The 27,414-nt window shown below is 36.8% G+C and overlaps 1 protein-coding gene across 16 annotated transcripts in view; it reads left to right on the plus strand.

Annotated features, from left to right (window-relative positions):
* The window catches only part of CRPPA (CDP-L-ribitol pyrophosphorylase A), a 331,012-nt gene that overhangs the window by 33,388 nt on the left and 270,210 nt on the right, over positions 1–27,414 (plus strand). For all 16 annotated transcript variants that reach the window (XM_032483917.1, XM_032483907.1, XM_032483909.1 and 13 more), the window contains one exon: positions 21,007–21,111. In XM_032483917.1, the coding sequence (XP_032339808.1) occupies positions 21,007–21,111 (105 nt within the window). The remainder of the gene's footprint in view (positions 1–21,006; positions 21,112–27,414) is intronic.

The following is a 27,414-nucleotide window of genomic DNA, read 5'->3' on the forward strand; positions in this document are numbered from 1 at the left end:
TTGGACTGTCAATGCCTATTAGTAAACTAAAATCTCTAAGATGAAGCTGCCGAGCTTTGTTTAAGCTAGCGTTTCCCGAACTTACTTGCATACGGAACACTTGCAGTGGATCACTGCTAGAAACACTGAGAAAGTAGTTCATTTCTGCACAAGAAATAGATAGACTTGTAGACAACATACTCATTTGTTTTAACTTTTCAATTAAAGGTAAAGGGGAGATAAAGATAATAAGTGAGTAGTAGTGGCAAGTAAAGATAAAAGCAGTCTTGTTTTAAATATTCCAGGGAATAGAAATCTTATTTTTGCTAAACTGTACCATAAAAATAGTGTGGATTACGATGAGGTTTTAAAAAATTTATGAAATTAAAAATTTTCCATTTGTGCCATAGAACTTTAAGAATGCAGTGAGATGCTTATTGCCTTCTATGGTTCCTGACTTAACGGTAGTTGTTTATTTCTATGTGTGTAATGAATGAGTACATTTTACTATCTTTAAGATGTTACGGTTTCACAATTTATTACAAGAAAGAAAACTAGAGGAAAATGAAAGTTACTTTCAGCTCCTGATCTTTGGTGACTTAGCTTTACCTTTTCTAGATTGGTAAATTCAGGGAAAGGTTTTGAAAACTTAGCAAACAAGCAAGAGCATTTGCTGATCTAATTTGGTCTGAATATCTTGCAGAATTGAATGCAGTTCTTCATTTACTTGTTTGTGGCTGACATCATGGTTTCTAGGGACTTTTCCTTTTTTAGTGACTGCAACCAAATAATTACATTTTATTTGGGTCTTTTGTTCTTCTTAAATATATTCCTTATGAAAATTTAAGGCTTAATCTGACCACAGAATCTCTGGCTTTTTGTGTGTGCACACACGTGTGTATGTGTGTAGGATTGTTGATACTGTAACTATGCAGTTCACAGATGAGAAGAAAAGACTGGGCACTGATATAAAGTAGTACCTCTAGGGAGTTAATTTTCCACATGCATAATTCAATAATTTCAGATTGAAGTAAATGTTTCTTAATTGTTAATCAAATACTATTTGTACATAATCTAAGGACAGTGGAAGTTCTGACAACACTCTAAAAGCAGTCTTAGGTTAAAAATGACTGCAGATAAACTATTCTCAGATAATCCAGATGGTAATATTACATGGTTTCTAGAGCCATTTGATTTACACTAAATTTTAGTAAGAATCTGTTCAGTGTTTCTGGAATATAGTTTGAAAATATGCTACATTTTTATTAAAATTTTCTTTCCACTTTTGTCAGGTACAGGTAGAAATACTAGCAATGAAGCGATCCATAAAAGAATAAATTCATTATCTCACAAGTTCCTAACTACTATCAGCGGTAAATTTATTTTAGCATAGGGCCTTGAATAAGCCTGACCTATGTCTTGGATATAGTCAGTGATTAAAACTGTGTTTGAGGAATGGCCAATAGGCACTTGAGAAAGTGCTCAATATTGCTAATTATCAGAAATACAAATCAAAACTATAATGAAGTATTACCTCACACCAGTAAGAATGGCCATCATTAAAAATGTTCACAAATGATAAATGCTGGAGAGGGTGTGAAGAAAAGGGAACCTTCCTACACTGTTGGTGGGAATGTAGTTTAGTGCAGCCACTGTGGAAAACAGTATGGAGATTCCTTAAGCTAAAAATAGACTTACCATATGATCCAGCAATCCCACTCCTGATCATATACCCAGAGGAAACTCTAATTTGAAAAGATAGCATGCACCCCAATGTTCACAGCAGCACTATTTACAATAGTCAAGACTTGGAAACAACCTAAATGTCCATCAACAGAGGACTGGATAAAGTTGCAGTGTGTGTGTGTATGTATGTTTACAAACCTACATACACACACATACACACTCACACACTGGAATACTACTCAGCCATAAAAATAATAAAATAGTGCCATTTGCAGCAACTTGGATGGAGATACTACTATATATGAAATAAACAAGTTCCTACTGTATTGCACAGGGAACTACATTCAATATCTTATAATAACCTACAATGGAAAAGAATTTGAAAAAGAATATATATGTGTGTGTATATATGTATGTGTATGTATGTATATATATACACATATATATATGTAACTGAATCACTTTGGTGTACACTAGAAATCAACACAGCATTGTAAACCAATTATACTTCAATAAAAAAAAAAGAATAAAAACTAGGTATGAAAAAATCTTACTTTTAAAGTTGCACCTTAAGTACATTTGTGAATCACAAGGTTTCTGAGTAGCTTTCGAATTTTACAAAGTTTGCCATAGTGGGGTTCTAAAGTTTAGTTTCAGTGATTTAAGTCCAGGTCTTGTCTACAAGCTGTCTAGAAAGCCATTGGTAAAAGGCCCACTTTTGCAGCTATGGCCTGAAGTGTGTGCTGTGTTGTTCAGTGGTTGGCGAGCTATCATGTTAAAAATGACCCCAAATTACTACATGTTCTTCAAAACACAGTATGAAATATTGTATTATGAAAACTACAGGTAGAGTTACTTACCTGTGGCTCTTAGTAAAGCAACAACTGAAGAATTTATTTGCAAGGGTATTATGATTTAATCCAACTGTAGTGCTATGTAGTGTTTTTAATTTACAGTAAAATTGAAATAAGACTAGTCTTTTAAATGTAGTCGACTACTTCAGTTGTTCTGTATTTAATCAGCATATTTACACAATGAAACATCTAGGATATATGAATTCTTCAGTTGAAGATTAAGGCAAGTTTCTCAAATTTTTTAGGAAACTGAATAAAATAATACCCAGTAATAAGCAATAGGAGGAGAAACCATGAAAAACAAAGCAAAACAAAACAAAAACCTTTAAAAGTATCCTGGACAAGTTAAAAGATGTTTTCTCACTAAGGGCTCTACAATGAATGGACGTGTGATTCATTATTATCATCTTCCTCTATGGTGAAATACACACAGCTTTCAAATATATCAGATAAAATGAGGAATTAAAACAGAATCTGACTGACTTAATCTGACTTTTAGGGAGAACTGAGAAAGATGGATGGTGCAGTTTCTTGGCCTTAGGCAAAAGCAATGTGTGGCCGTGAACATGGCTGAGCATTTTGTAGCAAGTCAGTGATACGGGACACACCTGGGTCAGGTGTGGTGAATTTTCACTTCTGGAGAGATGTCACATTTCAAACTTCTGCTTTTTCTCTGGCATTGCAGCAAGGCAACTAGAAATGGTCCCCGCTGGGGCAAATGTGATGGTATTTTTGTGAGCTGGTGATTTTTAGACACTAGGTAAAACTGATGCCAAATTTGTCCCATTTGGAGTTACATCAGGAAGGAAGTTTGTTCTATCTTGTTGCCGTGCATTTGATCCAGAGGTAGCTTCTAGTTTTCAGTGTAATCACTCTGAGATCTTTCACAAGCATCCTATTTTCTGGGGAAAAAAAAATCGTAGCTTAAACGCCACAGGATTTGGCAAGAACTCTTTTAGGTACGCTTTGAATCTTTCTCTTAACCTCAAAACATAACACATGCAGAACTGATTAAATGTATTTAACATAGATTAATCACTTTTCCCAAGACTATTGCTTCAGCTTTTTTGTGGTCCTAATGCCTACAAATGAAGGTAATTTTAGCTTATAGTGGACTCTACGGCTATTGAATCTTCTATGATGAGGATTCCCTAGGAAATGGTACCGCTGTGACCGGCTTTGTAGGACAGATGCTCGATCTTGATCCCATGACATCCACATTTGAAGAGGGGTGTCTTTTTCAGTATCACCATATGTTTCCTACTCTTGATATTTTCACAGTGAAAATTAATCAGAGATTTTTTTTTCTTGTGTGTTTTTTGTTTTGGTATGGTTTTCTTTTTTGGTACTTAATCTAGGCCTGTGTCTGTTGGATGTCTGTTTAGTATCATGATAATCCTTTGGGAACGAGAATGTGCTTTTGTTTACATTGCATAGCAGAGAATAAATGTCAACACTCAGGAAATAATTATTAATCAGAGAGGGAATGCAGTTCTTCCTGAGGACTCAGAGCGGAGGCTGGGTAGGAGTCCTACATTTTGTCCGTAGTGCTATCACTGAAATGTCTCTTTTCTTCAGGTATTTTTTTTTTAATTAGGTTAATTTTATTTATTTTAGAGGAGGTACTGGGGTTTGAACCCAGAATCTCCTACATGCTAAGCATGCACTCTACCACTTGAGCTAAATCCTCCCCTTCAAGTATTTCTTAAAGTATATCCTCATCTTATAAAAGGGTGTTACTACACCATGCTTTTTGAGCATAAGGTCTATGTCTTTGCATGGTAAAAGGGTCTGTCAGCATTCATTCTGCTGATCGGAGACTCTGGAGCCTTCAAATACATTGCAAAAGGGGTATCTAGGTAGCATGCTTGCAGTTTAGTCACTTCTCATACTTGTAATTTTGGTTTGGAAAGGGCTTTTGGCTAGCTCTCCATATTTACAAATGATCATCAGTGATGCTGTTACACATTCTTTCAGAAGAATTTTGAGACAGTTGACTCTAATAAGAACTCTTATTGGTCCTGGAACTTTCTAATGTCCATGGAACCTCCCTGATTAGCCCTTGTGTTTGCAAGGAAGACAGATGCAAAGTTTTCTAAGAAAGACATGTAAGTTATTGAAAAAGTATGATTGGTTGGTAACTGGCAAACTGTTGAGATCTGAATTATTTCTGGGGTTTTTGCTTCTTTATGATTAACTTTTGTTTTTACTCATCTGCTAAATTTATGATTTTTTCTTCCCTATAATTTTAGCTTTAGTTGCCATAGGTCTTTAGCTCCAAGAAGAGTGCATGGCATGGTAGGTTTGACTCCCCTTCCCGAAGGCAAATTCTTTCATTATTTTCTAGTGAAAACTTCTTGCAGACAGAACCTTCGTCATCCTATTTACCCAGATCATAAGCCACTGATCATCTGATGGATTGGATGTTCTGGGGATAGGTCCTCACCAATAGACCAGTCCACATCATCCATAGGGTGGGGTTGGGGAGGGAGGGAAATGACAGGAGTAATAAGGTTGATGCTTCCTTAGCAGGGACTGTAGATTGGGCATCTCCTTGGAAAAAAAAAAAGGTGAGGGTAGGTCAGCCATCTTGTATCTACTCAAAAAAAAAAAAAAAAAAAAAATAAAGTACAATGTCTCATTTATGTCCTAGTCATGGGAATAGAAGCAGATAATCTTTTCTGGTAAAGATTGAAAACATCATATTGTTTCAGGCACTTAGAGTGCTGAAATAAAAATGAGAAGGATGAAATTAGAATTCTCATTGTCTTCTATAATGAGGTGAGTGACTGTGTATGTGCATCTGAATAGTGGTGAACCAGGTACCTGTCCGCACCTGTGCTAGAGGTGGCCACAGCCAGTGTCGTGTATGGAACACAAGGGTGTAAGTACACCAAAGGCTGGTACCAAAGGGGAGGTGTAATGGCACCAAGGGGGTGGTATTTGCCAATGGCATGCTCTGCTGTTCCGTGACGGAATCCACAGAATGTGCAGAGAAGGAGCGGAAGAGTGACACACCTATTGGGCTGTGACTTCACTCATGTGCTTTTGTACTTGTTGACAACAAATGAAATGATCTTAATTCTTTGTTGCTAAGGAGATGTATTAAGTTTCTCAGAGTAGGATGTTACCTATTACAGAAGTATAGCAGTCCAGGTGTTCCTGGCTAATTTCCCAATGTCCCCAGACCATCCTACTGAATAGTTCCTCACCAGTCTGTAAGTGTCTGTGCTGTGGATTTCATCCTGCCCAGGGACCACAGCCCAGCTCGCTGATGGTGAAGGAGGACGTGCAGGCCTTAGTGTAATCCCTGTGAGCAAGTGTGTGTGTGTGCTGTGCTGTGCTGTGCTTTGAGGCGGCTGCTTTGCACTGAAGGTGTCCGTAGGCTGGATCAGTGTTGCTCCATTCTTTTATCTTTCTTTGACCAGCAGTCAATTCAGGCATGTTCTTCTCACGGAGATGACAGAGGTATAAAAGAGTGAAACATACAAGGATTCTTAAAGCCTAGATTTGTGACTGGCACACTATTTCTGGGTTCTTGTATCGGATAAGGCAAATCACATGGTCAAATCCGCAGTCAGTTTCCTTTCCCCATCCCTAGACCCTCCCATTGATCTGTTTTCTGTCTCTATTGTGTTAGCTTTTCTGGAATGTCATATAAATGGAATCACGGATATGTAGTCTTTTGTGTCTGATGTCTTACGCTAAAGCATAATGATTGTGAGATTCACCCATGTTGTTGCACATATCAGTCCATTGTTCTATTTTATTGCTGAATAGCTTTTTGGGGTTAGTATTAGTGTCAGTGGCCTAGTGTTCAGGCAAATTTAACTCTTGCTTTCTTAGTCATTACTTTTCAGGATTGGAGGATGAAGGCTAGGCTGTAGAGAATGGGAAAGTTTTTTTTTTTTTTTTAGTAAATCATACATTTTTTATTTCAAATTTAAAAAAATTGAAATGTCATCAATTTACAACCCTGTGTTTGTTTCTAGTGTATAGCATAAGGATTCAGACTGGTGTGTGTGTGTGTGTATTCCTTTTCATATTCTTTTTCATTATAGGCTATTAGAAGATATTGAATATATTTCCTGTGCTATATGGTCATTTCAATTTTTTAAGCAGAGTAATATATGCATAAAATTTTAAAAGATAAATACAAACACGGAAGTCCTCTGCTCCACTTCTTGTGGATCCACTCCTGGCCCATCTCCCCAGAGATAACCACTTCCAATTATTTTCCCTGCATCTCCTAGACTCTACTGTCATGTTTTTTAAATTGAGATAGAGTTGATGTGCAATATTATAAGTTACAGGTGTGTAAAATAGTCACAATTTTTAAGGTTATACTCCATTTAGAGTTACTATAAAATATTGGCTATATTCCCTGTGTTGTACAGCATATCTTTGTACTTTATTTTATATGTAATAATTGGTACCTTTGATTCCCCTACCTCTATATTGTCCCTCCTTTTTTCCCCTCTCCCTATTGGCAATCATTAGTTTGTTCTCTATATCCATGAGTCTGTACCCTTTTTGTTATATTCATTAGTTATTTTATTTTGTAGATTACACATATAAGTGATATCATACAGCATTTGTCTGACTTAGTTCACTTACCATAATACCCTCTAAGTTCCTCCACGTTGTTGCAAATGACAAAATTTCATTCTTTTTTATGGCTGAGTAATATTCCAGTGTGTGTATATATACCACATCTTCTTTATTCATCTGTTGATAACACTTAAGTTGCTTCCTAATGTAGGCTATTGTAAATAATGCTGCTGTGAACATTGGGGTGCATGTACCTCTTTGAATTGGCATTTTCATTTTTTCCAGATACATACCAAGGAGTGGAATAGCTGGTTTAAAGGGTGGTTCTATTTTAGTTTTTTGAGAAACTGCCATACTGTTTGCCACAATCACTGCACCAATTTACTTTCCCACCAACAGTGTGACAATGATTCCCTTTTCAGAGAAGAGTTCTGAAGATGCAAAGGAGCCACAGACTTTCACAGATAACATAGAAACAGTGTTTCATGATGTTAAGAGATGGTGCCACAAGGAGGTGAGAGTATAGCTCAGTGGTAGAGTGGGTACTTAGCATAAGGAGATCCTGAGTTCAATCCTCAGGACCTCCATTAAAAAATAATAATAAATAAATAAATGAACCTAATTACCTGCTCAAAAAAAAAAAATACAAAGTAAACCAAAAAGTTGATGCTGGTAGAAACATTATAAAGTGAGACATCCAAGAAGGACTTGAAAATATCATATGAAATACAAGGGCTGGGGAGAACCCTGAAGGTATTAAAATGAGTGGGCCAGAAAGAGGCTACTGGTCAAGTAGTGTTGTGTACAGATGGGATAATTTTAAAACTATACTTTTGAGCACTAAATGACATGAAATATTTGGGGTTTAAAGCAGATTGTTACAGCTTTAAGTGTTGCACTGGACTCAGATTAAATTTCAGTTTATGCAAAGTGCGTAAAAAACAAAATAGAACTGACCTCATGAAGTCAGTGGTGCTTCTCTCCAGCTCCCGCAGTTTGTGAACATACTGATTGGCTGTGGTCTCCTTGTGTTATGTTTACTTGTATGATTTCCCACCAGCCTTATTCATTCTTCTCAGCCCTTAGAGTATTGCCTGGCAAATGGATTTTTGGATTTTTTTGGATAGGTGTTCCCCAAGTTTTCTGATCATTCTTTTTCATGTTTCTCTTAAAAAGTGTTGGGCATGTATTTACAACTTCCTATCAGTATTTTTTACTAGGTGTCCTAATCTGATGTCATTAAATCTAACCAGTAGACCTGTTCATTTTTCGACATCTTCCAACTACGTAATAATGTTACCAACCCTGTTGGCCCTGAAATGACTTCTGGCTCTGAGCCCTTTCTTCTCTTTATGTCCTGGACTTATTTCAGATCCTTATGGTATCTTGATGAGATTACAACAGTAGCCTTCTAACAGTTTTCTCCACATGAATTTAAAGCTGCCTTATCTCTGGGGTTGGTTAGTGATAGAGGATTTCAGTTTTTCCCTTAGTTGTTTACCCTGGAGGTAGATAATGCATGTGTGATGTGTCTACTCAGTGTGTTTCTGGGCAATATCTTAATTTCTTAATTGCGTTGCTAACTTTTGATCAGTTTACTTTTTCAAAGACGATACATAAAAGAGAAGAGTAAAATACTCTAGTGAACCTCTTAGTTTTTAATCATGTTTGACAATACTTGATTATGAAAGTCAACAAAAATGGCTAAAAACAGTTTTAGAATTACTGGTGAAATTCATTTTCCCCCCTAATTATCTGGATGTAGAAAAAGAAATACCATTTTCTAGGGTAATGTTTAACTGATGCATTTGGATGGTGTTTGCCTATAAGTTCTTAGGTTCTTAGTGGATTTTGCTTGGGTAGGGCTGGTAAAACTGAATAAGCTGACAGATTTTTTTTTTTTTTTTTTGACAGATAGGCATTTGAAAACCTTTTATGAATGTAATTCCATGTAACCTCATCTAAAAATTTGTACCCAAAGAAATCTTATCCTTAGCTAGGTCATGAAACTTTGTTTCCTAAAGACTGATGATTGCATCTATATTATCAGCCTCATATGGACTTAGTCTGAGATTGTTTATTTATTTAGAAAATGATTGAATGTATTGTAAGAACAAAGCATCTTGGATGACTGTCTTTTGTGCAATTCTAAAATACGTTGCATAATTCAAACAATGTAAATGTATGCAAAATGCTTCAAGTTTGAGTTTCAGATGATTAATTGAATGCAGGTGTTCATTGTTTACCTCATTGTAAGATAGCCTATTTTGTTTCTACTTGAAACATTCTGAGCATGAATCTATAACTGCAGAGTGAGAAACCTGTGCATGCTTGCCTTTGATTTAGTTCTTCCCTAATGTATATTCTTTGTTGGGCAAACTTCCCAGGCTGCCTTGCAGAAACAATACTGTGAATGATGTTAAAGCTAGAAAAATAGATATGTAATTGGATTATTTGTAGCCATGAACCACTACATGATTACCATGAAACAATGGTTCCTTACTTTTTTTGTCTTAGAAAACCTCTGAAACTTGTAGACTCTCTTCACAGAAAAATAACTGCATTATACACAAAATACTATTCTTAGAGGTTTTTCAGTCCCTTTGAGTTCCATTCATTCACCTCATGTTAACAACTCTCCTACATTCTCATACATTGTTTTTGGAAATATAAGTGGAAGCCACCCTTATGATTGACAATATGGAAACACCTAATTAGAGTGTTCATAGACTCCTGTTTGGGGGTAGAGACAACCAACTGAGTGTGTACCTAATCTTGTTCACTACTCAAACCTCATTAAAACTACTTAACAAGGGATTAAAACCAACATGAACCCATGAGAATAAGAAGAATAAGCGAGGTGGTGATGGCAAACAAATCAATAATCAGAAAGCAGGTGAATGGGTAGTAACTGACCCAGTCGATCTGAGAAGGCTGAATTATAAGAGTGGTAGGGAAAGCGAAGAATCAAAATTGAGTACAATAGAATCCCCAAACAGTTCAGGACCTGGTAGCACCAGGTACCCCTAGAACTGAGCAAAAGAGGACAAAATAAAGAGGCTCTGCTGGAATGTACTTAAGAAATAATCTGATCTCTAAATCTCCTCTGCTCTATGGCCCATCCCTCTACAGAGGTGGGTGGGGCCAAGTGCTCCCTATGTCTGGGGAGAATGTGGGGTGCAGTCAGTTGAGAGTGAGTGCCTTGCCCAAAGCAGTGACTAACAGACCACGTGCATCCTGCCTGGCCAGGGGCTCTTCTCCCACTCAGCAACCAGTATCCTGGTTGGCTGGGCTTTCTCTCCTAGCTAGAAATGGGAAGAATTTTATTTGTGGAATATGTTCAGTCTAAGAAGAGAGACCTAAAAATACTAACCTCAGGGGTCCCCTAGTAAACATTTCAACACTGTTACCCTACAGTGAAGCTCCTTGTTCACAAACCCCAACCCTGCACTCATTGCTTAATAGCTTTTTAATCTTCCACTCTTAAGTCTAAGGTGACAGGCAGTTCCATCTCATGTGAAGAATGCACTTACTCTGGAAGGTAGAGACCAAAACAAGCAAGCGTAACATGAAGAAACAGCGCATACGCAGAGAAAGGAAAACTTTAAAAAAAGTGAATAGCATCGCAGAGGTAAAAGTTCACTGTAAATGTGAAGTAAGATCAGAATGCTGAAAAAAATAAACATTCAGAAGATGAAAAAAAAGATCTGGGGTTAAAAATAAATCTGAGAAACTTTCCCAGAAAGGACAAAAAACATGAAATAGAAGACAGAAAACACAATTAGAAGTCCAATCCAACAAAGCCAATACTTAGTGACAAAACTTCCCAAAAGAGAGAAAATCGAGGGGAGGAAATATCAAAGAAAAAAAGCAATAAAAAGTATTTTAAAAAACTCACCTCTCTTATACCTTTCTTGGAAAGCTAGTCAAGAATATGTTCCACAAAAATGAGTCATTCAATAAGATTATATGGGAGATCAGAGATCTGTGACAGCAGAGAGATGGAGATTATCCCTAGGATGCCGGTCTAGGGAGATTTTAGAATGAGAATTTTGTGTGTGGGACTGTGAGAGGACAGCCAGTCCATGTTGAAGGTCAGAAGAATCCAAGGATGACTTCTTCAGGAATATAAAACTGGTGAAATGCCTTATGTGTCTGAATATCTTGAAAGTAGATCAGGACAAATAGCCAAGTGTTTGCTGTTGAATGAGTCATAAGTATACAGAAAACTAAACACTTGGAAGAGAAGTTCTAACTCCAGGAAAAGCAAAGACTTAAGCAGGAAAGGAATCATAATATATAACTTAGCGATGAGTAATGTTTGCATAGTCAATAATGTAAACACTTCATATTGATTTACGCAAAGTGGTGATATAGAAAGCTTGAGGACTGGGAAGTATTCGTGTGCTTTGTGGTGAGGTTGGGAGGAAAGAAGAAAGAATTCTTCCATAAATGACGGCCAACTCAGAAAATAAACAGGCAGTGTTACAAGTATGTTATTTAGAGAGATGGTGTGATAGGTAAATTCTTTAATCCCGATTCATCTGTCCTCTGACAGTGTTCTACTTTTTCACCCTTGCCATGGCCTCTTGGTGAGTGAAGTATATTCCTCTGCTCCTAGAGTCTGGATTTTGGCCGCCTAACTTGCTTGGGGACTTTAGCAGATGTGATATAGGCAGAAGCATAAATGTGCTTGTGCTGTTGGGCTTGCCCTTTTGTGCTTCTGTTGCCCTAAGGAAAGCACACTCTGGTTGCTGCCCCTCCAGTCTGGCCTGCAGAGTGTGACCCATGGATCAGAACACCCACAAACAACCCACAGCCCTGCAGTGGAAAGCAGTCATCTCAGCCGTGTGTGAGAAATAAGTTTATTGCTACATGGCACTGAGATTAGATGTACATTTTTTACTTAGCAATAATTGACTGTTGCACAGGGAAATGAAGAGTAGAAGACTCAGTTGAAAGATGGCCTCTGGGGAAGCCAAAGTTGAGGGTGAAGGAGTTGAGGTCAACTTTTCATAACAAATCTTGTAGGGATATTTGGTTCTTGAAACTATGTCCATTTATAATTGCAAAGTATGAACTAAATATTGAGGAAAAAAATGAAGCATCATGTGATTTTGTAGTTGGAGTTCACAAAGGAAATCTAATGGATGGACAAGAGATCAAGGCAGTCAGGGTGCTAGTAACAAAATTCTTTCATGCCTTCAACCATAGTTTGGTGGTTGATTAAGAGCAGTCTAAGAAAATGAATGGTTTCTAATCGACCACAAATGGAAGTTTTATAGGACTGGATGCCTCACTCAAGTAGAAGGACTCAAGTGTGAGTGGATAGTGAGAAACAATGGGTAGAGCTTCTGGTTGGACTGAATTATGAAAATGAAGAGTGTCAGGATCTACAGATAAAGGTAAAAATCAAGTTTCCAACATCAGAAATTAGTTCAAGTGAAGTTAAAGGTCAAGGAAACTGCTAAAGTATTTAAAGTTTGTGCACATGGACCTGGGATTCAGCCAGTATAAGGTCAGTAATTGGAGTAAAAAGGAAGCCTGAACCCCACGTGCCTGAAAATGCAGAGCCTGTGAAGCAGTGAGAGACGACATATTATGAAGGGTTGCGACACTGGGCCAGATGGGATTCATTTTGGAAGGGCAGAGGGTTCTGCACGGAAGAAGAGCATTAGGAATCTGGAATGTTAGTCCCGCCTTTGAAGCTGGTACTAAGTGGTGATTGGGAAAAACAACAGATAACCATTTGAGAACGATGGTGAGCAACTGGTATTCCTACAGATCTAGTAGGTGAAGAACTTCTGAGGTACTGGGTTTGAGTTACTGCAGCATAACAAAGGATGGTGCAGGTGAATGGGCTAGGAAGGAGGTTAACTGTAGGGTGATGGTCCAGGGAGACTGAACAGTATGGGGGGTAGAGGGCAAACTATTTGACCCTAGTCATGTACCTACCGTACAGAAAAAACAGAAGAGCAGTCTACACAGAAGATTCAACTATGGGTGGTGTACAGAACAATTCCAAATGGGAAGAGAATATCCATTATTCTGATCGTCACAACTGAAAATAATAGATACACTTTAAACTTCCTGTTTTTTTCATTTTATGTCTTTATTCTTTCAATTTCATTCATTTTCCTTCTATTTTTCTTGAAGGAAACCAGGTACAAGGGAAAGCATAAAGAGAAGGTGGTACACATTGTCAGAGCTATCCCCAGTATCACTGCAGAGAAAACAGCTCTACACAATCATCAGATACTACTGAATAGCTTCTGGCTGCTTTTTAAACCTCAATTTGTATAGTTAAGTATCTAAATTATAACCACAAATTATCCAGACTGTATCAAGGAATAGCCATAAACTAAACACTATGCCAGGCACCTCACATGGCTACTGTTTGTTCTTTTTAATAGCTCTTATTCTCCGTTTCTGAAAATGGCAGAAGCTGAGGGGACAGACTAGTTAAGCATCTTCTCCAGTCACACAGCTTGTTATGTAGAAGGACCACAGTTGGAACCCAAGTCCATTTGACTTCAGTGTCCATGCACTTAACTACTTGGCAGTAGTGCCTGCAATTCACTGAAGTACACATAAACATTCACTGATTGCACACACCCATCTAAGGACTTGTAACAAATGTTAGTGTGCAGTTTGCAAAATGCTTTAAATTACTGCTAGAAAAAGAAAAGAACAAGAACAAATTGTATAAAAATTAATACCTCATATTTATTATAATAGCCAGGTTTTATATTTTATTCTGCAGTAATATACATAGTACTTTCAGATTTGGGTGTTCAGAGCTTTAGATGCTCTGAAACCTAATTATCACTAGAACTTCAGATTGATTTGCTGAAAATATTAAATATATATGTTCAGGAACTAACATTGATATTGCATATTACATTATATTGCATAAATAGTACATGAAGTTTTTTCCTAGTAAGTAATCCAAGGACCATGTACACATGGCAAGGGTAAAAATAAAATCTTGTCAACTCTGTCCCTTCATCTTTCTTCCCAGAGGCAAGCAGTTTTTCCTGAGACTTTCCAAAGAGACTATTCGGTCTTTTTTAAAAAATTTTTTATATGATTTGTAAAGGTTACTTTTCATTTACAGTGATTGCAAAATATTGGCTATATTCCCTGTGTTGTAAAATACGCCCTTGAGCCTAACTTGTATGTCTATGCACCTTTTGTTTTTCATTTGTAAGCGTCCATCCTGAGGAACCACAATCCCCTCTCTTACCTGCTGTCTCATCCTGCCTTGTGCATAGCTATCATCTTGAAGCTGTTCTTCACTGTTACCCTGGTACTTCTCTTTATTTCTCTCCTGTTAGGATATCGTGCTTTCTGTGTTCGATGTCTTCCATTTTCTCATTTTACTCCCCAGTTTTGTGGCACACCATCTACTGAGAGGGCATGGGGAACGTCTGCTTTCCCATGCATGTAAGGCGCTAAAATTTGTTACTCTCCCCTAACAAGAAGGAAAAGGCTAAACAAACTGAAAAACAAAATAACATACCTCTTAGACCCATCAGAGAAGTAAAGTCACAGGGCATACTGCTGTCCTCAAAATTGCAGAAATAGGCAAATACAGAGAATCACAACTTCCTGGAGCAGAAATCTGTAAGCAGAAACTGCCGTGGGAACCAGAGCCAGGACAGGAAAACCTAAACTGCAGTTGATGAGTTGCTGGAGACAAGTGGGGGCAAGTCAGGTAAAAACTCCAGTGGGACCTAGTCACAGCGGAGCCTCCTTTCCCTACTTGCATGAATTTTACTTCCAGGAGCTCAACCAGGTTCTCCTGTGAGTATCTGAGAGCAATTCCCTCTTATTTCTGATAGGGGGAGGGGAAAAGTAACCATTTTGGAATACTATCAAGCATGCTGTTCGTCTTAACAAAGTTGGACCCTCCAGAGAGCCTGATTTAGTAGAGTCTAAAGGATTTTTTTTTCCAGAGTAGAACTTACCTGAGGGAATGGAAGTACACAGCTCCAGCTCACGCCAGCCATCTGCCCCACGTAATGCTGGGGGACTGAGAGCACTTGTGATGTTCACAGTCCAGATGCATGGATTTGTTAAATGATTGCGACCCAGTCACAGGATGACAGGATGCTCTCCCCTGCCCCCAGTCTTCCCACCACAGTACCACAGGCCTACGCACCGCAGTTCCTTTTACCTAGTATATCATATCTGGCAATCAAGAAAAAATTGCGGGGCACAATAAAAGGCAAAAAGCACACTAAAATTATTTGTGTATAATTTGAAGAGAGATAGCAAGCATCAGAACCAGAATTAGAAATGGAAGAAACGTGGGAATTATCAGACAGAATTTAGAACAACAATAGACTAAGGGCTCTAACCCTCTGCAAGAGCGGAGGAACAATGTAATCAGAAAGTTGGAAATTCTAAGAATAAAATGCTAGAGATCAAAAGCTCTAACAGCAGTGGGCTCATTAGTATTCCAGGAACAGCTGAGGAAAGGATCTCTGAGCTTGAGAATATCTTAATAGAAACTTCTAACACTGAAAAGCAAAGAAAAAAAAAAAAAAGACTGGAAAAAACACAACAATATTCAAGAACTATGGGACAATTACAAAATGTAACATACACATACTGGGAATACCAGAAGGAGAAGGGAACACAGAAGAGGAGAATGTTTGAAGTAATGACTGAAAGTTTCCTCAAATTAAGGTTAGGCACCAAATCACAGATCCAGGAAGCTCAGAACATCAGACAGGATCAATGTAAAATAAACTCCAGCTAGTCATATGACATGCGAACTGCAGAAAATCAAAGAGATACTGAAAAAAGCCAAAAGTGGGAGGGAACACCTTACCTGCAGAGGTACAAAGGTAAGAACTTTATCAAACTTCTCGAAACCATGCAAGCAAGAACAGGGTGAAGTACTTAAAAGTTTTAAGAGAAAAAACCCACCAACCTAGAATTCTCCACTCTTGAAAATTACCATCCAAAAGTGGAGTAATACAAGAATCTCAGACAAACATCAACAGAATTTGATGCTAGTACACCCACCTTCCAACAATGTTAAAAGAAGTTCTTCAGAGAAGGAAAATGATATGAGTCAGAAACTTGGATCTACATAAAGAAAGCAAGAACACTGTAGAAGGAATAAGTGAAGGTAAAAGAAAAAGCTTTATTTTTCTTTATTTTTCTTCCTTAACTGATCTAACAGATACCAGCTTGTTCAAAATAATAAAATCAACAGTGTAATTAATGTATGTGTGTATATATATGTGTATGTCATAAGTGAAATGAGTAACAGCAATGATACAGAGGAGGGAAGGGAGGAATTGGGGATATTTTGTTACTATAAGGTACTTGTACTACCTGTGAAGTAGTAAAGTGTTATTTGAAAATAAATGTGGGTAAGTGGTAAATGTATATTGCAAGTTCTAGGACACCCCATAAAAGAAATGAAAAAAAAACCCCATAACTGAATTACTAAGAAATGAGAAAAAAAGAAATCATGCAAAATTCTAAATTAAAACCAAAAAGAGCAGAAAAAGAAAAAAGAAAGAACAAGGGTAACGAATAGAAAACAGTAACAAATGTGGCAGATACTAATCCAACTGTATTAATGATTTTTAATGTCAGTAATCTAAATGCCAACTTAAAGGCAGAGATTGCGGAATGCGTCGAAAAACAAGACCCAACTATATGTTATCTACAAGAAATCTACTTTAAATAGAGATGGATTAAAAGTAAAGAGGCCGGGAAAAAAGATAAAAAGTAAATAGGTGGGAGAGTATTATTCCATTGTATATATACCATACCTTTATCAATTTGTTAGTGGACACTAATGTTACTTCCGTATCTTTGTGGTTATAAATAATACTGCAGTGAACATTGGGATACATGTATCTTTGAATTAGTGTTTTTGTTTTTTTGGGGTATATACCTAGGAGTGAAATTGCTGGATCATATGTAATTCTATTTTTAGTTTTTTGAGGATCCTCTATACTGTTTTCCACAGTGACTGCACCAATTTATTTAACTTTCATCTTGGGGGCACAAATGTAAATGGTGTGCTTTTAATTTCAAATTCCACCTGTTCATTGCTGGTATATAGGAAAGCAAAGGACAGTTGCATTTGAAGAATTTCAATATGATGTTGAAAAGGAATGGCTAATTAGAGGGGATGTCCTTGCCTTATTCCTGATCTTTGTGGGAAAGCTTTCAGTTTTTCATCATTATAGTAGTATCTGTAGGATTTTTGTAAATAATCTTCATCAAATTTAGGAAGTTTCTCTCTAATCCTCATTTGCTGAGAGTTTTTACCATGAATGGCTGTTGGATTTCAAACATTTTTTCTACATCTATTGTAATACTCATTTTTCTTCTTCAGTCTGTTGATGTGATATATTCTAATATTTTATAAAGTTGAACTAGTCTTGAATACCTGGGATAAATCCCACTTGGTTGTAGTCTTTAATTGTTTACAAATACTGTTGGAGTCTATTTGCTAATATTTTGAGGATTTTTACATTTATGTTCATGAAATAGTGGTATGTAGTTTTCTTTCATTGTAATGTTTTTGTATGGTTTTGGTATTAGGCTGGTATCAGAATGAGTTTGGAAATCCTCCCTTTGCTTCTAACTTCAGGGAAAAATTGTACAGAACTAGCATCATTTCTTCCTTAAATGTGTTAGAACTCACAAGGGACTACGTATGGGCTTGGCAATACTTTACAAAGTTATCAATCACTGATTCAATTTCTTTAATAGATGCTGACCTATTCTGATTGTCTATTCTTAGTTTTTGCAGACTGTGTCTTTCAAGGAGTTGGTTTATTACATCTTGGGTATTACATGAGGGTATAGAATGTGTCATAAGGTACCTTTGTTATCCTTTTAATGTCCATTGGTTCTGTAAAGATGTACCTCCTACTGCATTTCTGGTACTAGTAATTCGTGTCTTTTTTCTTCATAGTGTGGTCTACTGATTTTATTAATATTTTCAAAGAATCAGCTTTTAGTTTCATTGATTTTTTTTTCTGATTTTCTGTTTTCCATTTCACTGTTTGCTGCTTTAATTTTTATTATTTTTCTCCTGCTTATTTTAGAATTTGCTTTTTTCTGATGCCCTAATGAACGTTAGATTATTAATTAGATATTTCTTCTTTCCTAATATATACACTTAATGCTATCACTATGACCCCCCATGCTGGATAATGTTGACATTTTATGCAATTATACATGAATTAACTTACTTGATTAAAATCTGCCGTCATGCTGGTTGTTTTCTTTTTGTTCCTTTTCTCTTTTTCTGCCTGATTTTGTGTTAATTTACTTTATGATTCTGTCTTGTCACTATTGACTTCTTACTTTTACCTTAAAAATTACTTGTTTAGTGATTACTTTGGGTTTAGAATACACACTGAATCACAGTCACCTTAATATAATATTACACCACTTGATGAGCATCCAGTAGCAGGTTCCTAAAGAGGAGCATGCCGGTGGGGATAAATCCTGTTACGGCTCTGCTTCCCAGAGGTTCTGTATTCTCCTAGTCACCTCCACTCAGCACTGAGCAGTTGGTTGACGTATTTAGCTGATTTCTTCTTGTTTGTCTGTATGGTATCCAGCACCTCTTCCTTTTGTGTTGTGTCATAGGTGAGCCAAAGATGGCATTCTCTCCCTCCTTGGGGGAGGCATGACTTTCTTAGATTTAAGGCAATTTTGTCATCCTATGACCTCAGCTCTGATGGGTTCAAGAAGAAATTCTGCTTTTGTAGTATATCTGCTTTTTCTTCTGTTCAGAAATGGGCATCACTTTCCAAACCCTAGGCAGTAGAAATCATCATGTTCTTGATAAACTGATTCAGAATTTACCTTGTCATTAAGCATGCATTATGTGAACCAATAGTGAAAAGAAGATTTAATGCAAAAAAAAAAAAATTACCAAAAACTCCATACTTAGTTGTGATATTAGTCTGTACAATGAATGACAGGTTCGGACCACTGGTTCTACCAAGATTGCTCAGCCTCTGTTTCTGGTATGTATTTCATATATACCTGATGCATCATTTTCCTTGTTTCCCACTGACCCTGTTGACTGGAATCCTAAAGACTTCGTGTAGTTGTAAGCTGTTGCAATCTTGGCTGGTACATCACATCACTGGCAGGAGTACTGCATCAAGTAGTTCTCACCCCACCACCTGAGATGGGAAGGAAGTAGCTGTTCCTGTGGGTTCCTCTCAGTATGCACTTGGTGAGCACTTTTAAGGCTGTCCACAGATGTGATCAGTATCATCTTGGGATTTAACCATGTGTTAAAGAGAAAACTCAGTTTACTGCATGTATGTCTCACTCCCTTACTACTAGTTGAGACTGTAGATGTTTGAAGTAGAATGCAGAGGTTTACCAAAACTTAAAATTTATTTGAATTGTAGCTACTGCTGATAATTACTAAAGATAAAAATGTTTAAGAACTACGTCATGTAATGTATCAGAATGGAAGATTTAAACTAAGACTATTCTGATTAATTTGGGACTGTAGGTATAGTTGATGTTTTTTTTTTTTTTTTCTTGTTCATTATCTTCAGAAATCATTAGAATTCAGGGTTTTGTAATCTCGGTGTAATAGATTGGCAAAGGGTGCTAAATGTCATACTCCTATTGGTTGCCTTCCTTCAGTCTGTCTTACATGGATATGTTCTTTATAAAATACAAATCTAGCAGATGTCTGCAACCTCTGCCTCTTTGGCGCTTTTTGCCTGAAAGATATCCCTATCCTTGAGTTTTATTCAGTCTTTGGAATGAGATCATAGACCATTTCCTCTGACAGGCCTTCCCTACTCCTGCAGAATTAAGTATTTTATCTCTTGGTCTATTTCCGGATGTTCTTCCAATGCTGCATCTATCACATTCTTTTTTTTTTTTTTTTTTAATTGAAGTATAGTTGACTTACAATGTTGTGTTAGTTTCTGGTGTACAGCAGAGTGATAATCATATTCTGTTACAAAATATTTGTTAGAGATCAGCCTCCCCTTCTAGATTTGGGTTCCTTGAGGACACAAAACATGTCTTATTTATCTTCTTTTTAAATATATATTTTGATTGAAGTATAGTCAGTTTACAATGTTGTGTCAATTTCTGGTGTACAGCATAATGCTTCATTCATACATGAACATACCTATATTTGTTTTCATATTCTTTTTTACCATAAGTTAATACAAGATATTGAATATAGTTCCCTGTGCTATACAGTATGAATGTATTTATCTGTTTTATATATATTAGTTTATATTGTTATATATATAGTTATACAAACTATATATATATATAAAGTTATACAAACCTTGAACATTGTAGGCCCTTAGTATTATTCAGCTGAATTATGTTGGTCATTTTGATGGTTCTGCTTAAAATGCTAAAAAGTGTTATTTATATTTTACTAAATCTGATAGGCCTTTATATTTTTTCTCATAATGAATGACTGAAATGTTCCCATGTTCAGAATCATAATATATCCTTTAAGAAGGGTATATTAATACTTAAAATGTCAATAAGACCTGTGACTTGCAAATATCTTGATAGAAATATAAGGGATTTGGAGTTTTATGGATACCTAATTTGTTAAATCAAGTTCTGATACCATAATCCTCAGGCATACCTCCAGGAATTTTAGAACATGTTTGAAAAGATAGGTTTTGAGTGAAAGAATAAGTGTTTATAGGACACCTGAAACGATTGAGGAAGTTAAAAACTCTTACAGTTGTAACATTCCTGTTTTCTACTTGTTTTGTTTGGCTTTGGGGGCACGGAGAAAATTAATCTAACTTGATTAATCAGTAACTAAAGAGTTTTTGAGTTCCCTAGGCCCTTTTTAATATGGAATTGATTATGAAATTAAAAAAATTAGTTTTATCTAAAATTACCTTTTAACTTGATTCTTTATTTTCCTACCCAGTGTAGTGACTATGACTTGGAATTCGGAACTGAGTGTTTGCAGTTGGCTCTGAAATACTGTCATGTCAAAGCCAAACTTGTGGAAGGATCACCTGACCTCTGGAAGGTAAGGAAGTTAGTACTTTGCTTTGTGTTTCTGTGTCATTCCTAAAGACACACTGTGCAAGTACAGACACTTTCCAGGTGTTTTAGAAAATGGAGAAGTAGTATAAAAATACCTGGTTTCATACTGAAACAATATTTTCAGCAAAAAGATGTGTGTATGTACACATTAAAAGAGTTGAGTTTCACTCAATTTCTGAGCCATCAAAGTATGGTATCATTTCTATTGCTTGGTTCCAAGAAAATTCACTTTGGGATTATTTATGGGAACAAATTCCATTTTAGCCAATAAGATGGCTTTTTTCACAATTTTTTGTGTGTGTTCTTTGTGTATATTCTTTTACTGTGTTGCCTTACTCTTACCTGGTTTGAGGGTGCAATTCAATGCTTCCCAGAATAGCAACATTTCCTCCCAGACCCTGGGATGGTAATTCTAACTTAACTGGGTTGAAACACATACCTGTCACAGTTCTGACTCAGTGAGGTTGGTTGCTAGACTCACTCACTGCCCCAAAGAGGAATTGTACTTTTACCTGTGGAAAGATTTGACTCTTCTAATGGCAGACTTTCTTTTGGAGGAATGAATGAAGTGGTTGTAGCACTATCATACACCAGGTCCCTGCTGGCACAGGGGTGTTTTACAGCATGACTCTCTTGTGTTTCATTAGGTAGAAAGGTGTTGAATTGAACAGTATATTCTGAAATAGAATTGTGGAGTCATATGATAATTTTGAGTAAGAATTGCTGCTTTTGAAGTTTGGATGAAATCTTTATAAAGAAGCCATCTAAATCTGATTAGTAAAGATTCATCCTAAATTCTGAGATTATATGAATCCAAAAGCATATTTCTTCATTGATGTAAGAACAAAACAAAACACCCAGCCTGTGGATGAAAGATCGTCTCATATCATACATGTCTTAAATTGTTACAAGATTACAAAATAGTGACATGCCTGGATTATTGCCTGATGAAGAAAATTCATGCAGTATTATTGCTCTTTTAAGAGTATCCAAATGTCATCAACCCAGTAGGCAAGTATTTTATTCACTTTGTTTATTCTTTTCTGTATATGGCTCAGATGGTGATAATACATAGTGAGAGAATTTTGGTAACAACCAGCTAGGGGTTTTGTTGAAGATCTGACCCACATCTCTACAGAACCCAGCTATCCTTAATTTGTGGGCTATGTAAGAAAAAAAGTAAAAACTCCAGACATTTTATAGCTACTAACAATGTCAACACTCTGGCCTTACTGCTAATATTTTAGACTGTGTGATTATCTACTTCTTGTGGGTATTCTGAGCCTTCTTCACACTTATAACGCACCCTGAGGTCTGCAGATAAAAGGAGAGAAGCACTCTGCTCTTTGAATTTCCACTCCACCTTCACAAATGTATTTCAGTCTTTTTGGAATGAAATGTCCTATTTCCCTGCTTCCTCCAGCAACATGGTCTCACAGCTTTAGTCGTCACATCTCGGTGCTCTACTTCTCTTTCATGTGCAACAAATGTCAGTGCGCTGAGCAGTAGTTGGCCCTTCCAAGTGTTACTCTTCATTCTCTTGCTGAGTCATGTAATACGTGCTCTTGTGGGTTGGGTTGTGGCCCCCTCCCCTACAAAGGTATGTTGAAGTCCTAGCCCCTGACACTCGTGAATGTGACTTTATTTGAAAAGAGCGTCTTTGCAAATCTAATCAAGTTAAGATGAGTTCCTACTGGTATGGGGAAGGCCCTCAATCCAACATATGAGAACAGGAGAAGAGATTTAGGCACAGACGGAGAGTGCCAGTGGCAAAGGATACAGAGAGAGACCTGATGCATCTACAAGGAAGGGAAAGTGAAGGTGGCCAGCAACCCCAGGAAACGAGAAAGAGGCGGGGAAGGAGCCTTCTCTAAAGCCCTAAGAGGGGGGAATGGCCCTGCTGACATGTGGATTTCACATACCTAGCTTCCAGTGCTCTGAGAGGATGCTTTTCTATTTTAAGCCACCCAGATTGTGGTACTTTGTGACAGCAGCTCCAGGAAACCAGTACACATGCCAAGGGGTGATACCCTGTTAGGCCCAGAGGGCTCCTCTTCATAGTATCACCTTCCAAATTGGGCAGGAGTGGGGAAGCCTTACTGTTTAGGATGTTTGAATAATGATGCATCTTAGCAGGATCTTGGGTTCTAACTGGCCATGTAATGCGATGGATTGGGCAAAAAGTCTTTCAATTGGCAGTCATGAAGTCTTTTTACAGTACCACAGTTCTTCTGTAACAGAGGAGAAGTTATTTTGAGTGCAAATATTGCAGTTCTTTCAGGTTCTTTATTTCCTTCTTCTGCCTCCTGTCTCATGATCTTCTACCTTTTAAAAAATCTTTTTGATTTTTCCTGGCTGTTTATTTAGCCCTACTTACCCTCTTTTGATATAGTATGAGTTGTCTTTAGTATAAGTTTCTAACTTAATTTTGTGGTCTTACTTTGTATGGATAGAGAATATTACAATTGTTGTTTAAACCAAAGCAATGGAATCTACATGTTGAAATAAGTGTTCTAATTCAGTATTAATTCCAGTGATGCCTTTTACAAGTCAGATTTGAAAGATTAAGTACAATTTTGCTAAAACTGGTATTGGACTTCAGTGGACTCCACATGATTCAGAAACCTGACACAGTGAAAAGCAAATCTCAAGAGGCTTTTCACGACCGTAAACAGTAAGGCAGAGGAGGATTCCGAAACATGAAGCCAGGGTGCTTTCACCTACCCCTTGGAATGTCAGGGAATTGGACTGCCACAGTGATGTGAAGAATGAGTAGAAATTTCTCATGACCATGTGTAGCACTATTACTTTACCTGACACCAGAAATCTCAGGAGGACTATTATTTTGTATTTTACATAGTTTTGGTTTTTTTTTTTTTTAATGGAAGGAAATGTAGACAGTAAGTGCTCAGAGTTGATGGCATCATTCCTGCAGTAGCTCCTCTGGGATTGGAAGAAACATCATTTTTTAAAAGATCACCATGAAGGGGTAGAGGATATCCTTGTGAGTGACCCCTCCTTCCCGCCACACCCTCTACCCCTGCCTTTTACTCTGAAAACTATAAGACACTGATGAAATTGAAGATGACAGACAGATGGAAAGATATACCATGTTCTTAGATTGGAAGAATCAATATTATTAAAATGACCATTCTACCCAAGACAATCTACAGATTCAGTGCAATCTCTATCAAGTTACCAATGGCATTTTTCACAGAACTGGAAATAAAAATGTTAAAATTTGTGTGGAAACACAAAAGACCCTGAATAGCCAAAACAATCTTGAGAAAGAAGAATAGAGCTGGACGAATCATGCTCTCTGGCTTCAGACTACACTACAAAGCTACAGTAATCAAAATAGTATGGTATTGGCACAAAACACACACATAGATAATTGGAACAGAATAGAAAGTCCAGAAATAAACCTATGCACTTAAGGTCAATTAATTTAAGACAAAGGAGGCAAGAATATACAATGGAGAAAAGACAGTCTCTTTAATAAGTGGTGCTGGGAAGGCTGGACAGCTACATGTAAAAGAATGAAATTAGAACATTCTCTATGACCATATGACAAAAATAAACTCAAAAAGGATTAAAAACCTAATCTTAAGACCGGATACTCTAAAACTCCTAGAGGAAAAACACGGGCAGATTACTCTTTGGAATAAATTGCAGCAATATTTTTTCAAACCAGCTTCTAGAGTAATGGAAATAGCAGCAATAATAAACAAAGGGAACCTTTTACGTTTACTTAAAAGCTTTTGCACAGCAAAGGAAACCATCAACAAAATGAAAAGACAACCTACAGAATGGGAGAAAATATTTGCAAATGATAAGACCGACAAGAGACTAATTTCCAAAATATACAAACAGCTCATACAGCTTAATATAAAAAAACAAAACAAAACAAAACAAAACAAAACCAAACCCAAACAATCCAGTCAAAAAATGGGTGGAAGACCTAAATAGCCTTTTTCTCCAAAGAAGACATACAGATGGCCAATAGGCACATGGAAAGACACTTATCATTGCTACTTACTGGAGAAATACAAAATAAAATGTAATGAGGTATCACCTCACACCAGTCAGAATGGCCATCATTAAAAAGTCGGCAAATAGGTGCTTGAGATGGTGTGGAGAAAAAAGGAACCGTCCTACACTGTTGGGAATGTAAATTGGAGGACAGTATGGAGGTTCCTTAAAAAACTAAAAATGGACTTAGCATATCATCCAGCAATCCCACTCCTGGGCATATATCTGGACAAAACTGCAATTTGAAAAGACACATGCACCCCAATGTTCATAGCAACACTACTCACAATAGCCAAGATATGGAAACAATCTGAATGTCCATTGATAGATGATTGGATAAGGAAGATGCGATCTATATATACACAGTAGAATATTACTCAGCCATAAAAAGAATGAAGTAATGTCATTTGTGGCAACATGGATGGACCTAGACATTATCATATTAAGTAAGTCAAACAGAAAGAAATATGACTTACTTATACCTGGAATCTAAAAAAATGATACAAGTGAACTTATTTACAGAACAGAAAGAGGCTCACAGACATAGAAATCGAACTTACAGCTACCAAAGGGGAAAGTGGTTAGGGGGAAAGGGATAAATTAGGAGTCTGAGATGAACGTACACACTACTATATATATAAAATAGATAAACTACAGGGACCTACTGTATAGCACAGGGAACTATATTCAGTATCTTGTAATAACCTATAATGGAAAAGAATCTGAAAAAGAATATGCGTATAACTAAATCGCTTTGCTGTACACCTGAAACTAACACACCACTATAAATTTACTATACTTCAATTTAAAAATTTTAAAGAGATGAAAAATCCACCATTAAGATAAATTCATTTGAAAAAACGAATGAAATACTTTGACAATTACTCTGTTTAAATCTGGAATGCAGTTTTACCCCTCAAAAGAAGCGGGAAGTAATAAAAAAATCAACTATGGTAATTAGTCATGTTCCCATTAATTTCTATTCTGAGTTTACCTTACACAGCAGACAATTAGTATAGAATAAAAGCACTTTCTCATTTAAATTGCAAATATTGAGTCCAAATTTCAGATCTAGTTATCTTTGGGTTTTCAAGGAAACATTTTATTCAATTCTTATGTGGAAAATATATCCACTAAAGTGTTCTGTTTACAGGTCGAGTTTGGCTCACTGTTTCTATTGCTGAATTCCAGCGCTTAGACCAGGACCTACAGCATAGCAGTTATTTGTTGAATGAGTGAATGTTTAATTTGGTTAGAATGTGTAGTCTGAAACTGTCTGTTGTCTAATTTTTTCCTCAGATAATGGAATTGCGTTTTGGATTAGTAACTATAGTACTAATTTGGCTGACATGTACTTGTTCAAGAGGTAGTGTGACAATGTCACACTGGGTTTTAATAGATTGGTAGACAGCTTAAAGAACTTTCCGTCTCTTATAAGTTAGCTGCTATGTTAATTCTGGATTGTAAATTATAGTTATGGGCTAGGATTTACCTTCCAGGATATAGGCATAACAGGGAAATCTATTTTGGGTAGAAGTGTCCTGAGCCACTGAGCTGGACACAGTTTCTGTACAAGTTTAGTTATGAGATAATCTGGAGGAAAACAGTCCAAATTATATAGACACTAAAGGGTACTAGTTTGAGTATTTCCCCAAGTGGAAGATTGTTTACATCATAATCATTTGGGCACTTGAACTATAAGCTCCTAAGTCCTTACAGTACTTATTAATATATTTATTTACTATGTCCTTTAGTTCTGTGATGCAGAAAAAGTGATTCTGCAGTGCAGTGCACCAGGCACGTTCTGCACCTGAGCTCACTGGATGTGGCCTGGGAACTACCTACCATAGGACCACGGCTGGTTACATTACAAGGAATAGGTTATAACTGCAAGGAGGCCTTGTGTTCTTTAGTAAACATCATGATTGTTCTTATGTACATGATGGGACTCTGTAGGCTCTTTCTATCACAGTCATATGTTAGTAAAAACCTTAACAAGATGAACCTTATCTGCCTGTATACAGATAGGCTCAATTCAAACAGATGACCCTCTTTATGGAAACTGATCCTTGAGGATTACCTCATTTCAACTGAAAATGCAACTTGGTGTTTTCTGTTAGATACTTTTTCTTCTTTCTTTCTTCCAACATAAAACCTTACCGTTAAACAAAAATACCAATAACTTTTATTTAAATACTACCACGTTTTCTTTGATATAATACTATTATTAATAAGACTTTGGTAACTACTGTCA

Source organism: Camelus ferus, chromosome 7 (assembly GCF_009834535.1).
Source record: "Camelus ferus isolate YT-003-E chromosome 7, BCGSAC_Cfer_1.0, whole genome shotgun sequence".
NCBI lineage: Eukaryota > Metazoa > Chordata > Mammalia > Artiodactyla > Camelidae > Camelus > Camelus ferus.